A 16,707-nucleotide genomic window follows, 5' to 3' on the forward strand; every position below is an offset into this window, starting at 1 on the left:
TGGCAAACTTAACCACTATGCCATTGGGCCGGCCCCAAGACCCCTTTACATTCTTAAAAAAAAAATTTAGTGACAACAGTGGCATTGTTTTACAGTTTTGCAAATCTCTTTAATGTCTGCCTAGATTTTCATATTTGCTTCTGTATTCAATATGTTGTGATAATCTCTTTAAGTGGAAATACATGAAGAAAATCTACCCTCGGAAAAGGGAAGAGAACTGAAATAACTTTTCTGGATAAGTTTAGCTATGCATCTTTGAGATTGCAATAAAGCTGGAAAAGTGGTATTTTCTTAAAGGTTAGTTGCAAAGCAGTATCTGAAACCCTATCAATGAACTTCTCATACTTTGTTACATTAACACCCATTGGTCTATTTGCACTTTGAATGAATCTTTTACCCATCCATGATCTGGTAATAGCAAACACTGCTCATGTGGAAAATACTGGTTTGGTGACTTATGCAGACTTCCAAATGTGGACACACACTAGTATACAAATAGCAGTAACTCACATTTGTTAATACCACCGCTGATTTTTAAGCACTAGAAAACTGTCAATCTCATGGTGGCAGGTACAAGATTTTCAAATTCTAATTTTTGTTTGAAAGCTCAGATGTTGTCATCAGCAACACTGTCAGTTGTTTCCCTTGAAGTGACAGGTTAACATTTCACTCTGAGAAGTGTCTGTCAAATACCAAGTATGAACAACTACAGTTAGCCTGTCATTCGTCCTTTCAAGTAAAAATGATGTTTCATGAAAAAAGGAGCTAGTCCAGCTTCCAACTCAAAGAATCACCCAAGTGTTTTCCTGTGAGACAATCTTTAGGACTTTGGTATGCAACAGAAATGCTTTAAACACATTTCTCACTTCATCACACAGACTATTAAAATGATATGTAATAAAAAGTGAAGATTGAATAAAATTATCTTTTACTGTTTCATCAAAGGGATTCTTAAGTGAAATTGCTACTTTATTTATTTTTATCTCAAGTATGTGTCAGTGAAGCATACAATGACCACTAGTACAGTCTGGAGCCACTCTCTTGCTTTATGCTAAGGTGCCAGTACTTTTACCCACCATTGCTTATCCCCTATTAGAAAATGGTAACACAGTGAATAATGCTTTATTGTTATTACAAAACATTTTGAGTTTACTTACAGACTCCCTGAGAGGGTCATGGAGACTCAGGGGTCTGTGGATCATACTTTGAGAACCACTGATCATATCAAGGAAGCTGACAGGATAGTTTGAAAGAAAAATCTGGCAACGCTGGAGCAGTTTTTTGAGCGGAGGAAGAGGAGGAGACGTTTAGCTGACTGGCAACTGGATAGACAGCACACCTTCACCTCATATTTGTTGTTGAAACAGATGATAAATCTTGGGCAAGAATATGAAAACTACTAACAACCATGAGAACGCTTTTCAGCCACACACTAAATTGTATTAGACCAGTTTTTTCTTGAATATTGTGATCATTTTTATCAAACACGATTTAGCCTTTGGATGTACCAAGTGACAAAATATCGAACTTTGTTACAGTGGAGTTCAAAGTGAGCCTTTTTTTGGTGAGGCAAACTAAAGCTTCCTCCAAAGGAAAATTCTTGATTGATTGATTAATTTCTAACTAACATTTATTTATGGAAAAATCAAGGAAATGCTTTATGCAGTGATGTCACTGAAGGATTCAGCCTGTCACAAGGATAAGAAAAGATGCATTTTAAAATGGTAAAAAGCAAGAAATACTTTAGCATTACAAAGAAAATGAGAGAAAAATTCCTTTTCACTTTAGGACAGACATTAGAGAACTGGCTGCATATAGGCTGATTGATCAAAACAACGCTTTAGCATCATGAAAAGCTGATCGATACAAAGCACTCCGAATTCACTTCAAATAATCGACTAAGCAAGGCGTAAGCCAACTCACAATACAAATTAAAATATGATCTCAGTCTGTATCTTAATTTTTAAAACATATAAATACTAATAAGCATTGTTACTCTAATATTAAAGTGGGTATCTAAGCAGGTATTTCAATATGCCATATATTCAGCTGGTTAGAAGATGAGGCTGCACTTTGATCTTAGCAAAGAACAGGATGAGCCTGACACAAGAGTGCAGGTACGCTGGAAGAGGGCAGGTGGAGAATTGGCAAGTGTGTCAAGAGCCAATAAAAATGCATGCGGTCTTAACCTACATGCAAAGTTGATGAGATCTGCTATCAAGCAGAGAATGCATAATGCATCTGCTCCAAAGAACTCTTTCCGTGCTCCTGAGAGATGAAGCATTGCAAGCTTAGGTTTTATACAGGAGATTTTGACATTGCAGAATACTCTTCCTTAATTCTTAAAACCAAAAAAGAAGGGCTGCCTTGCTTACCTCCTCCCTATTTGTCGCTCACATTTAAAGAACAGAGTGCTAGAAATAAAACCCAGCATCCGCACAGCAGAAGTTCCCACGGGATTAGCAGATCTTTTACCTTAGGGTGATGGGCCCTGTGCCTGCGGTCTATCGTCACATCTCCTCTCTGAATGGGTGAAGACACTTCTGATCTGTAGGTTCGCTGAGGGGAGTATCCCTGATAAGCAGCAATTGACCCATGGGAAGGTGATGTGGGAATAGAGTGCATGGTCTGGTCAGAAATATTAACCATGGTTTTAGGACTGGTCAAAGTGCCATGACGAGGGAGGGTGCTCTGCTTATTATAAAACTGACGCTGCTGCCATTCGTAAAGCTGCCACATCGTGTCATCTCTCATTGATCTCCGCTTCTCTTCCACTCCAGGTCCTGCTATTTTGTCATGAGTGGAGGGGGTCACGCTGCAGATACTTTCAGGCCTGGTCTTGCTGTTTCTTGGGAGAGTTCTATAACCTTCAGGGTAGCGGGCCACGATCTGGGCTCTGTGGCTTGGCATATTTCTTGGTAGTGTTTGGTAAGAAATTATTCTAAAATAAAAGAATAATTGAAATGTAAAAATAAAGGAGAGAGTGGTTTTCTAGATTCTAGAGTACATTTTCTTTTCTTCTGGCATGTAAAATATACATTAGGACTTATTTTTCAAAAGATCAAAATATTATACAAGTTATAAATTTGATGGATTCAATACATTAAGTAAACAGCATCCATGTTACTTACATAAAGCCTATTAATTCCACACAATGTGCAGTTTGGTTTAAAGAAGGAAAAATGTTAAACTTCTTTCAGAAATAAGAATGTTCAAGATCTAACCTCAAACCTGTCTCCATATCTTATTTGTTGTTATATAAATAAACTCCTAGAATGTCATTTTCATACATTTCACCAGCACAGCTGCATAGGATTTCTGTGTATGCATGGGATATTGAAAGTATTTGGTTGTGCCTATGGAGCATGAAGACAGGAAATGAACTAGTGCAGGTGTATGTGACAACTCTGCTGCGCCATCTCCCTCAGACAGCATGACTATGGGAAGAAGCACATCAGTAGATTTCTGGTTGGAATAAATAATTTCCCTTGATAACTTTCCTTAATTTGAAAAATAAAAATGACTTGAAGCTAAAGCTCAAAATTCAATTATTTACAGACAAAATACTTAAACATGACAACATTTCAGATATAAAACTGCAAATCTTAGGAATTTTACAATGTTTCTGACATAGAAATTAATATTTCATGAATGGTAATCAACATCTGTGGGGAGCTTTTTAAAGCAATGCAAAAAATTCCTTATGTATATTAAGCATTTAAAATAAAGTTCTTTTAAAATGCTAAATGTTTAGATATGAATATGTAATGACATATTACTAAGCATAGATTATTTCAGTTTCCTAAAATGAAAGAATAAAATTTCAGTTTATGATTTTTTAAAAAGACAGTGATAAAAATATCTTTTTTGAATTTATCAAAACTATCCTTGTGCTAACTTCGTGCTGGGTCACACATATTATATAAAAAGGATTTTAAAAAGTCAATTGAAAACTCTAAATAAAGTTAGCATTTGTCTTTCCCTATTACCTTCAGAGGTAAGTATAAGGTATAATTACAATTCAAATTCTAAATGCAAACATAACCTTTTAACAATAGCAACCACAATAAAATCTAGATTAAAAAGAACAATATTAAATCACAAGTATTCATCTTATGCACCATCTTCTTTGGCATAAATTTATATCCTAATATCATATCTAATTCAACGAACCAAACATGTGGGAAAGCTGGGACCCCATAAACCCAGGTTTCCTGATCTCTTCTTTCTATGTTTAGTTAGTACCTTTCTCCTGGTTAGTTATTGTATCTTCGCCATAGAGTATACTTGGGAATTGTGCATGCATAATTGCATAATATTTTGCTGCTTCCTAATGGGTGGTAAAATGTCAAAGATGTTGGTGATTACATGGGCCAGAAGACTCGATTTGTAAGTTACTTGACCATACTCTTAAGAATCTGGGCAGCCCGGGCTGATAATCTGGATGTCAGAGCTCTCTTTTGACCCAAAGACTGCTCTCAGTAACAATGCATAAATACTAATGTATTATAAAAAAAAGAGATTTCATTATGATCAGATGTAATAAATTGGGTGCATCCTGGGCTATGAGCCATGGTAACAACAAAAATCCCTGCACAATTTGTACCTACTAGGGCAGTAAAATTACGTTACCTTCATACAAGTGAGAGAGCCTCATGTTAGATACACCTTTTTGTGGCTTAAAACACCCACAGAGGGGATCCAGTTTTGAATAACAGAGCAATACAGTGGAAAAAAGCAGTTGATCAAAACGAGGAAGGCTAAGTTTTGATTCTTGCCTTCCTACTAAGTATGGAGACCTTAGATGAGTTACTTACATCTTTTGGGATTCACACAACGATAAAGTGTGTGTTTTGTGGGGTGGGTGAGAGAGCATGAGGGGAAAAGACCAAGACATCATCTTCCTTTTAATATTTTGGTTAAGAAAGAGTTAGTGAGCCAGCTAGAACTAGAATGCAGGTCTCAATTCCTTTTCATTATGCCAATGATTCCCAAACTTTTGTACTTACTGAAAAAGTAAACTAATCCTTGTATTTTAAAAACTTCGCCAAAAGTATGGAAATTGTTTTTTAAAAACCTACTTTACTTTTTTTATCACAATGATTTAACTAAAAATAAAAAGATACCCTCCAAATTAGGAAGGGCATAATCTTAAAGTGCTAGGGTTCTTCATATGCTATCAAAATCTGGCCGAAACCTTCTGGGATTTGGTTTTCTCATCTAGAAGATGATTTGATCATAAAGTTATTTTAAAGTTCTAAAATCCCATGTCTTATTTTGTACTTGAAATATTTCCAATTCCTTCAACCATTCCCCCTAAGCTAAATTTCCTTCATCATGCTGGTTGTTCGTCAGCTTTTCAAGCCTGCTTAAAACAGCCCTGTTCAAAACTGAACAAAACCTCCCAACCCAAGAACCACTGCAGGAAGCCCAACCATCTGATGACCCCAGGACTGGAGTGAGGGAGAAAAGTACCCAATACTCTGATGAAATCAGTATAAAGAGTTCAATTCTTTGCTGCATTCTCCATGTATATTTCCTATTTTCTTCCCTGCCTAGTCTCCCTTCCTATCCTCACCTTCTCTGTTAACATGAAAGCAAGAAACTGGACCAAGTCTAGAGTTGGCCACCCCATGGCTATCTGCTCAGAAAGTGCGTCAGCAGGGGAAGTTGATTCCATCCAAGAAATTCTGCTCTAGCACTAAAGCAATTTACCCCAACATACCATGGTTTATTTGGTCATTCATAAATTCAAGAAATATTAGAGTGACCTTAATAAGCAAAAGGCTCTGGATTAGGCACTGAACTGTATCCCTGAAGCATACACGGACAATATAAATGATGATAACTTTATATATTGTTTGGAAATCAGTGAAAAGATCATTAATAATCATATAAAGAAGGGGACGTACATTGTCAATCTAAAACACACTAAAAACTGCCTATAAACAAATGTTTAAATTCCATTTCAGAAATCTAATTATACCAAATACCTCTATCAGAGCTCTGAAGCATTCATACCATGTGAGCTGGTTCCTGGTGTAGAGATGTATACTGAACTTGAATTGTCCACCTATCATATGATCATTAGCAGCTGCAGGCTATTTTCCTACTAAGCTTGGCTAATTAATGACTACAAAATTTAAAAGGCTCTTCTGCCACCTTTGGAACCACTTTTGGGGAACTTTAATAAAAAATTAGGTTATTATCAAGTAAGTTTATTTTTATCCCATATATTCTCCAGCATTTTGAGACCTGTTTTTCAAAAGCTATGGTTTCTTTCAGTGGTTTTCGCCAAAGAAATTCAAATTAAGCAAAGTGTGACTTCCTTTTAAGTGAAAGCTTAAGAAATGAAGACTGTGAGCTCCTTCAGCAGGTTTAGGGCTCCGTTCACCAGCAGCTGCCTGTCACACACCATGAAAACCCTGTCCCTGTGATTATGCCATGCAGAATAATGGCCTAAGGCACCAGACATCTCAGCAGGGCCTGCCACCTCACAAAGGAACTGAAAGGCTCTGTCCGCAGGTGCAGGGAACTCCTATCTGACCAAATATTAAACTTCTTTTCTTTCCATCAGAACTTTAATAATAAAAGCAACCCTCTCATAAGTGTTGCAAAATCAATTATTCCACGAACTACCATTACGCTTCTTTCCACCAATAAAAATGATTTTATTACACAACATCACAACTATTTTTTAAGTATGAAATTTATATAATAATGTAGCTAATATAGCTCAGTGATCCAAATGGGACTGAAGCCATGAACCCGAAGGAGCAATGTGGAGAAAATCTTAGCTCAAAATAACCGAAGATCAGCCTGCGGAAGCTGCAGGGCTGCATTCAAAAGAAAAGGTCAGTGACAGCCTTTATGTATGTTAAATATCCCCATCAAGGGACCTAAAAGTGCTTAGACACATATGTAAGTCCCAAAACTTAAAAAACGAACTTCCAGAGATTTGTTGAACCCCTTTGACTACACACTTTCGACCTTAAGAAAATATGATTTACTTCAGGAAAAGCGATTCCACTAAGAAGTGAGATTTAATTTGCTGGGTAGAGATTCAGGGAATCTTCTAGCTGGGATTTTTATTATCGTTTCCCTGAAAATGATTACCTTAATAAGTACTTCTAAACATCCTTTCATTTGTTTTTTTCCAGAACTATCTCTGGCCTCTCTTCTGTCTAATCAAATTTCATTTTTGAAACAGCAAATGTTTCTCCCAACTCTCCCTTGGGAAAATTAGGAAAGTGAGGCGTGAGGGTGGGGAAGAAGAAAATGGAAGTGAACAACATATCACAGAATGTTTCTGCAGCCTGGCTGAGATAACAAAAGATAAAGCCAAGCGGGCCCAGGCCTCTGAGCTGCACTGCTGAGAGAAAAGAGACTGCCTGACAACCGCAGACGTCAGCCATGACCGCTGAGCAAACTGGAAGGACATTCCTGTACCTCAGAAGTTTCACTATTAAAATAGTTAATCTTCATTTAATCTTAATAGTAACGTCATTGTTTTCTACTACTGAGAGGTAAGTGTTACAATAACTCTTCGGTTAATTTTTAGGCACACTCGTACATGAAAGTACTTTCAAAGTTTTTTTTTTTATTTTTTTTTATTTTTTTTTTAAGATTTTATTTTTTCCTTTTTCTCCCCAAAGCCCCCTGGTACATAGTTGTGTATTCTTCGTTGTGGGTTCTTCCAGTTGTGGCATGTGGAACGCTGCCTCAGCGTGGTTTGATGAGCAGTGCCATGTCCGCGCCCAGGATTCGAACTAACGAAACACTGGGCCGCCTGCTGCGGAGTGCGCGAACTTAACCACTCGGCCACGGGGCCAGCCCCTACTTTCAAAGTTTTGCATCACCAAATTCCCACCTAATGAGAGAACAATTTCTCATCCACAGGCTCCTAGTTTCTTCCATTTCCTCTGGCCTTTATTTTTGGTCTCCTTTGTAGGCCCCTTCATCCTTTTTTTCCTTAACTGTAAATGTTCTTTCAGCTTCTCCCTTCGAATCTTATTTCATCCAGCCACCTGCTGAATTAATTTATCTACTCTCATTCTTACCTTTAAGGACTTCTGCTATAACGATGATGCCCCAAACCTTATTCAAGTCCAGATCTCTCTTCAGAGATACAGACAACAGGCGCCTCAAATTTAACCCGTCCAATCACTCATTACCTTCTCTCTTCCCAAATCTTTTCTATGCAGTGAAAGGCACCAGACAACCCTTGATAACCACGCCAAAAAGCAGGGTGTCATTCTTGATTTCCCCCAGCCACTCAGACTAGACTTGAGTGAGACTACTTTGCAATCAAGCACATCCGACCACTCAACTAGTCTTGTCAGTTACATCTTGAATACATCCTCTTCCTCTCCTCGTTCCACTTACTCCATTTTTTTTGAACTTTCTCCAATTGATTCTCCAGATTCTGCAGCTGGAGTGATCTTTCTGAAACACCAATCTCTTCTGGCTTCTTTCTCTCCAGCCTTATTTCTCATCTATCATCACAGCAGTTAGTTATACCTAAGCCATAATGGATGTCTGTGGATTCCTTTCCCTGTTCCCTGTCAACTCTGGAATTTTGCATATCTAAACCAAGATAAGTATACTATCCTTTCTATCTCGACTTGTATTTCATCTCCTCCAGAAAGGTTTCCCAGAATCCTGAGATTGTGTTGGTTGTCCCTGAAACACATTCTTACAGCATCCTGTTCTTCCTTCACTGCATTTGTCACAATACACTGCATCTGCTTCTTTTACTCTCTCCTCTACTAACTAGGTAAGAATCTCTGTGAGAAATCTGGACTAAATCTTTTCACTATTTTACTTTCTGGTCCCATGTTTAGCACATAGTAGTTATACAATAAATACATGAAAGAACAAGTGTGTGTATGAATGAATAAATGCTTAGATGAATAAATATAATTCATGTGCATTATGAGTTTAAGAAAGCCAAGGAATGAGACTGAGAATGAGAGAGCATAAGCCTTTACTGTCTTCACATTACTCGTCTCAGGAGATCCTTGCATTGCACCAAGCTGCAGAAGCTACTAATGGAAGACAGTCAGAGCAGGGTAGTGGGGAGAGTGAAGACAAGTTTTCATTGGGTGTGGGGTGGGGGGGAGAAAGAGTGGGACTAGGTCTTGCTCCCTTCCTCATCCCAAACAAACGTGATCTCTACCCACAGCCTAAGCCTTCCCTTGTGCAAGGCCAGGGAGGATGACTCCTCGCCATTAACAAAGTTGGGTGACAGAACAATGGGGGACAGAGAGAAAATACATCTGATTACTATGAAGAAAAGATATAGCAATGAAGCTGTTAACATCTAAAACACAATTTAAACTAATACTTTTAATCAGTATCTCAGAAACCAATCTCCACCAACACAGCATGAAAGAAACCCGGGTTCATAACACATAACGACAAGACACTCACCCCCTGGCTTCTTCTTCGTGACCCCTCCCCTTCTGGATTTTAATCCACTGTTCCAACTGTTGCATTGAATTCGTTCTCTGTATGACTCGATCAACCTCTGTGTGTAAGGGCCCTGCATTTGGGTGGTTTCCACCTCTAAGATCTGCCAGGCTAACATTGACTGTTTTGCTCTCTGAACTATTCACATTGACTGGCCTGTAGTGTCCAGCCTGAACTGGGCATGTTGACCTGCTCTCATATTCAGATGGCAGAGAATTCAACTTTACGCTGTTAATTTTTGTTAAAGGTCTATCTTGACCATCCTTCTGAAATCCGTATTTTTCAGCTTCTAATGCCTTTTTTTCTTCAGTTTTGCTTATTTCCTTGTTTTTCTGGTTATTTTGGCCCTCTGGTTTAATTAGCACTCTATGGTTGGGAAAGTTATTGATTTCTTTAGTTGGTGCATTTTCAGATGTAATCTTGTCCACTCTGAAATCAGAGAAGAAAATCATAGTAAGTTAGGTGAAAACTTGGCACATGTTATTTCTGGGATTCAATCTAGGAAAAACATAAAATTACCTCTGACTCTATGAAAAAAACACAAAGGGTCACAGAGGACAAATCTGCACAAACTCCCAATGTTGTAGTACGAAAATTCAAGCACAACACCAGGATGTATAAATAGAAAGGGGAGAAAGAAAACATAAAATATACAGTGTATGAAGCCCTGGAGGATAAAGAATGATGAGTGTCCCCACCGCTAGAAATTTGGAAATAAAGCAAATAAGATTGCCCTTTGACAGCAAAACCACAAAATCCACAGTTGAAGGACCACAGAGCTAGTCATTTGAAATAAACAACATGGCATCCCGCCAGGAGGGCTAATTCATCATGAGACAAACATGAGGCTGGTTTGTGGAAATGGCTGCACCAGGAAATTATAGTCTTATGCTATCAAAGATCTGAACCATGTGACTAACTGTATCCAAGAGGACCTGAGTTTCAGTTAAGAGCTCTTGGAGCCAGACTGCATGCCTTGCAATTTCTTCAGCTTGTAGCCCTGCCTCTTACTAGCTGTCTTTGGGTAAGGTGCAGAAATTTACCACGCCTCAATCTCCTCAGTGGTAAATGGGGATAATTGCAGCACCACGGTGACACGATTGTTGTGAGGACCAGATAAATCTATGAGTGGCTGCCACAGATTTTATTACCATTATCATTCCAACTCATCAAGCAATTTTAGATTAGAATCTGGCATCCCGTGTCCATCTCCCCACCGGAGGCATGTGCTGCTTAACAGCATGTGTCTGGGCCACTGGACAGTTTTATTGCTCACCATTCCAGCTGCTATAGCTAAGTCTTTTTGATGAGCATCAGCTTTCTTGAGACCGATCACTTCCAGGCTCTGACAAGACCAAGCTGAGTGTCTGAACCTGCATGGAATTGTCAAGATCATGCCACGTCGGGAGGCCTCTCAGGAACTAGCCAACCTTCCACATTTCAATATATAACAATGCTACTACAGGATTCTAAGTGTGGTACTGCTGTCAGTTTCAGTGATGTGTGGAAAACACATAATCCATACATATACACTATATATAAATAGTTTGGAATAGGATCAGTGAGGAAAAAATGGAAAGAAATGTGACTATTTTCCTTGGAGCAAAGTTATGGAATTATCCATATGTTTAGGTTAGATACAACTTACGGCTTCTAGATTGGTAGCAATATTAGACACTGGGAAAGTTTATGAAGATACGCTATGGAGCTTCTTTCCCTTGAAAGGTAAAAGTCAGAGATGATTTACACTAAAGTGAATTTATCCTGGCTAAATTTGGGTGGGGGAGATTTTTAACATCGAATATCAAATACCTGAAAAGATTTTTAAAACTTAGTTACCGCTAGTCTTTCTAAAGCTATTATTTTAAATTAGACTGTATTGGCTTTTTTCTTTTTCCAAAGATTTACCATTTAAAAAATGTAATTAAAAAAAGACACATATGCTGACTTTCCTCTAAATGGAACAAAACTGATTCAGAACTGTATACTAAGATAACATAAATAATGTAAAACTTGTGATCTAATTTTTAAAAGTGACATTTAAGTTATTACAGAAGATACATAGAAATATAGAAAATGAAAATAATGAGCCTGGAGATAGAAATTATTCAGAGAATGTCTATTATGCTTAGATTCTTTCATGCCATAACTGATCTGCACACTAGGGGACTATGACATTGTACTTCACAGGTCAGATACTTCACGAATTTAGAAGAAATGAACTATCTAGTTAAAAATTGGATATCTCTTATCTCTTAGGTGGTATCTCTTATGTGTTAGGCGATACACCTTGATAACTATTCCTAAGTATTCTGGCCATATAGGAAAGAGAGCCCAAGCAGACAAAATCTCCCTATCCATATGAAATAAAATATTACAATAATTAGGTACAGTCAATTTGAATTGGTTAAGACAAATGGGGCAGGATAAAAATGCTAACAGCTAGAAGTAGAATAAAAGATGTAATTTCTACAGGATAATGGTGATGGACACGAGGCTGGGCACACAGATGGTGCTCAATTGTTCCTGGCTAGCCACCCAGATTATATCAATATAACAGGCTAAAAATTGTTCCCAGTACATAATCAACTAATAGGTTGTCAGAAGTCAAACCAAAATATCGACTGTCATCTTTTTCACCCTAAATTATGGGTTTTTAGAGTGGAAAATACAAGAAAAGAAAATGGACATAAATTGAAATTCTGAGATAAGTACAACATACCATATTGACATTATCTGGAAATAAAATTCTAATTATTGATTTCTGTATTCTAAATAATTGCCTGAAAAATTTACTCTGAGGTTAAAATTATCTTAGGATTTTCAATTAATTCTTTTCACTTACACATTCTCTTTGGCTATCAGTGCTAATCACCTCGGCTTTACTTCCATTTGGGTCATTTTTACACATGGAATTCCAAAGTGGATTTTCCTTTTATTAGCTCTCAACCTAGAACATGCATATGGTTGAGGTGCGTTTTCTTAAAAATAGGTATCCTAGAGTTCAATCCTGGGCCTTCTTCACTTTTTTCGCTGTCTTTTCCCCTAGCTCTAATTACTAGTGATTGGTTTAGTTGATTTGGATTTGATATTTTAAAAAATAAACACAAACATATACCATCAACTTAAGTCTTTTAACCAACAAGTCAAGATTTTATTAATATGTACACTGGAAAAAACAAAAAAGACTAAAGATATACACTGTAACAATCTCCTAACTTCCTGAGAAGAGAGAAAAAAGACGAAACTTACAAGTTAGCATCTTTTTAATATAAGGCAGCTGCTCAACTGTTGCTAAACTGGAAAAAATTTAATTGTATCATGGATCTTTCTTCAAATTACAGAAATATAAATTTTTTGTTAAAGATTTTAATTTTCCTTTTTCTCCCAAAGCCCCCCAGGTACGTAGTTGTGTATTTGTAGTTGTAGGTCCTTCTAGTTGTGGCATGTGGGATGCCGCCTCAGCATGCCCTGATGAGCGGTGCCATGTACGCGCCCAGGATTCGAACTGGCGAAACCCTGGGCTGCTGAGGCAGAGCTCGCAAACTTAACCACTTGGCCACGGGGCTGGCTCCTATAAAAATTTTTTTAAAGCACATTATTCAGCTGCTATTTATGGAGTTTCGAAAGAGATTTCCTCTCACTAGTTCTTAACATAGTTTAATATTAAAATGATTCATATGTTCAAGCAGGAAAAGAAAATCACACTTTGATCAACTTTAGCAGTACACATTTATATTATCAAGGAATCTGAGTACTGAAGTCTCAAAAAAAGGTAGGTAGAATTCATCAAGAAGTAGATATATTTAGAAATAATCTAAACACTTGATGAACTATATTCTGGAGCCATTCATCATAAAAAAAAAAATCAGAATTAACCAGGAAATGCTGAAGAAGTAAAACTCATCAAAAATTTTTATTTTAATTTATTAAACTTCAAACATACAACATAATATAAAAACACAGTGAAATTAACTTCGTGAGTATAAATTCTCTTCTAAGATTTAGGACCTTAAAAAACAGTGTCATGTGTAGTTGTAAGATAACAATTAAAAATGTACTTACCGGAAATTAAAGGTAATTCTGTAAGAAGAAAGAACATTCAGTTTGAATGTTAGGATTCTGGATTCCCCTCAGTACACTGATAGGTGAAAATGAATAAAGAGGGAAGGTGGAATAAAAATGCAGGTGGTATCTGAAACTAACTAAAGGTGTATTAGTTTAATACACAACATGAACTAATCCTTGCTTTCTGAGGAAGAAATGATTTCATATCATGACTATTAAAATGACATGTACTATGACAGTGACATACTTGCAAAGCATGGACTAAAATGTAAGTGGAAATCACCATTATTTTCCCTACAAGCCTTTACCTTTTCACAGGTTCTGTCTGGACCAGGGCAGCATCTAACATGGCTTTCATCCATAACTCCATTTCCTTTCCTGTATCAGTGCAGAAATAATAGGTCCGCATGTTTGGATGGGCTGCCTGATTGAAAATGACATGATGGTTTTAAATAGAAATATGGGATCTGTAAAAGAAAAAGAAAGCAAGCTAAGTGGTCCCCTATATACACCACTACTATCAAATCTCAGAGAAAGCAGACTTGTCATATACAGATATAGAAATGAATGACTTAAGAAAAATATAATTCAATCTTGGAAAATATTAATTATTAAATATTAAATATTAAATTTTTCTCCTAACTTTACCCTTTTGCTTTTAGTTGAAATATACTTGTATCTTAATATAACATTTATGTCTTGAAAAGGATATAATTATTAAGTTTTTTCTAACTTTACCATTTTTATTTTAAAATTAAAGAACAAAAAGTGTAGGGGAAGGTAAGGAGATAAGAAATGAAGCACCTAGTTGTGCCTGTTCCATGTACACAGCCCTAGTAATTTCCATTTACTGCAATTCACATCTTTTTACTCAAGAATGTTCCAGAGCAACCAGCAACAAAATTCAATGAAGCATTTCCCCCAAGGGTTAGCAATTCCTTCAGTCCTCAAAAGGTGCTGCTGTTAAAGCATTTTGTCTAATCCTTCTAGATACCTACACACAAACATAAAAGATTTATAAGTGATCCAAAATGGCATTTCCCTTTAGCTTCTCTTCTCGAGTTTTAGAGATAAAATGTAAATATTTCGGGTCCGTGAAAGAAGGCCTTTATGGTGGTTCAATCTGCCGCTATTCCAGAGAAACAGAAGAAAACAAAACAAAGAAGGTGCTGATGAGGGATTGCTATCCAAGTGCGCAGCTTAACTTGGGGGCTGACGGGGCACAGGGCGACAGCAGCAGTAGCTGTTTGAAAGGAGGAAAAAAAAAAGCCGAGATGGGGACTTCTGTGGGGGACACATTCTTAACTTCCATTTAAAAATGCCTCTGACAGTTTCCTATTAGACACTGAAAGACTAGGGAAGATTAAAAAAGGCTATTTCAGCACAGAATGAGGTAAAGAGTACTAAGTGTGTTGCTAGCCTGGTAAACATAAAAAGATGAGAGGAATAAATCTGGAGATACGCACTTTACTCCAAGATCGTGACTATCTGCTTTACCTAGAGTGTCAAATCAGCTTCATCAAAATCTTTTTCAGAAAGAATTAGGGTATAAACAAATTCAATAACCACAGTGATCAAAATAACTACATACAACAAATCTCACTTGACCATGTAAGAGAGAGAAACCTATCTACAGAAACAGCGCAAAGGAAACAGCTTAAATGCTACACGCTGTTAAAATGATGAAAACCACCACAAAATATCACTGGACTGTTGGATGGGATTCTGGAGAAATGAATAAAGACCACTGTCCATATCTGTGATCAACAGAAGGAACGGCGGGGGCTGGTGCTAAGAAGATTCAGTAGTAGCCAGGACTCAGACACTAATGGACCACCCCACGCGTGCCATCTGTCACATGGAAGTATGTACCAGGTGATGGCAAACTTCTCTATCTAGTTTTAAGTTCCACAATCGTCCAGAAGTTCCTACTTACCACTGTGATAAAGAAGTAGCATCAATGTCAACAGACTTGGCAGGAAAAGCAGCTCAGCAATTCAGAGGAAACAGAGAATTTGAAACAAATTACTATTCTTGTTACAGATAAAATTTAGCCAAATAATTACAGAGAAAATAGATTTAACATGCATGGTCACTTTTTTTTTTTGCTATTTTAATATTCTAGTGGTTTTTTTTTTTAAGAGTCTAAGAACCCTGCAAAATATCCTATGAATAGTACGAAGCCAATAAACATTTGCCAAACTGATGAGCAAGCAAAAACATTTAACTCCACGGCCAACAGCAGTGCTAGCATCACACAGTTCTACACGCGTACTTTATCAAGTTATTATTTTAGGTCATCAGTATTAAACTTTATTATAGCATCTTAAATATTTAATTCTGTTTCTCTGGTTCACACTGCTAATAAAATTTATTGAAATATGAAGCTAGTCCCCTCTCATCCACAGGTCTTCGCTCAGACAGTACTTTCTCATTGAGGCCATCCACCACCCCCTCCCACTATCAGCTCCCTGCTCTTTTTTCTCCATAGCTGATAATGTAATACATTAATTAGCAAAAGTTGTAAATCAGCTGTAATCCTGAGTATTCTTTAAAAAGTTGGATGGGAACAAAAAGCAGAATCAATTTTATGATGGTATAAACATTTTCACTGTCAAATAACAGCATATGTCACCCGTACTGCCTTCCTCTCTTTTAAAATGAAAAGTTTACATTAAAACCCTTTAGAGTTCTTAACTTAAAACTGATTTAAAAATTAGGTGACCCCTGAAATTTATTTCAGCTATAATCATAAAGCAAAGAATGCAGCATGGTTTTTGAAAACAAAAAATAACCAATTTAGCATTAAAGTGGTCTCTTACTTGAGGGCGCTCCACAAACCAGCGTATCACAGAGGTGGGGGTATTGTTAGTAGGGGGAAGGGGGCCCAGGTCTGCCAGGATTTATTAACAGATTTAACGCCTCAACTTCAATATTCTCTCAAAAGTACCTGATTTTCACGACATACTTAGACCCAAGAAGATCTTTGCAAATATTCTATAAGATCATAAATGTACCAATATTATGTTAAAAAACATAGTTGTTGTATCTTATAGTACTCTCCCCCCTAAATTTATTATGAGAAAATTGAAACACACAGGAACCTTAAAGAAGAGTATAATGATCACCAGGACACAGCTGTATTTACCAACTATTAGCATCTTCACG

General features: G+C 37.1%; 1 protein-coding gene across 9 annotated transcripts in view; it reads right to left on the bottom strand.

Annotated features, from left to right (window-relative positions):
• Positions 1–16,707, bottom strand: part of PLEKHA5 (pleckstrin homology domain containing A5) — a 229,012-nt gene that overhangs the window by 63,995 nt on the left and 148,310 nt on the right. For all 9 annotated transcript variants that reach the window (XM_046670036.1, XM_046670026.1, XM_046670009.1 and 6 more), the window contains 3 exons: positions 13,848–13,963; positions 9,433–9,900; positions 2,476–2,941 (listed from right to left, as the gene is read on the bottom strand). In XM_046670036.1, coding sequence (XP_046525992.1) covers positions 2,476–2,941; positions 9,433–9,900; positions 13,848–13,963 — 1,050 coding nt within the window. The remainder of the gene's footprint in view (positions 1–2,475; positions 2,942–9,432; positions 9,901–13,847; positions 13,964–16,707) is intronic.

This window comes from Equus quagga, chromosome 1 (genome assembly GCF_021613505.1).
Source record: "Equus quagga isolate Etosha38 chromosome 1, UCLA_HA_Equagga_1.0, whole genome shotgun sequence".
NCBI classification, from domain to species: domain Eukaryota; kingdom Metazoa; phylum Chordata; class Mammalia; order Perissodactyla; family Equidae; genus Equus; species Equus quagga.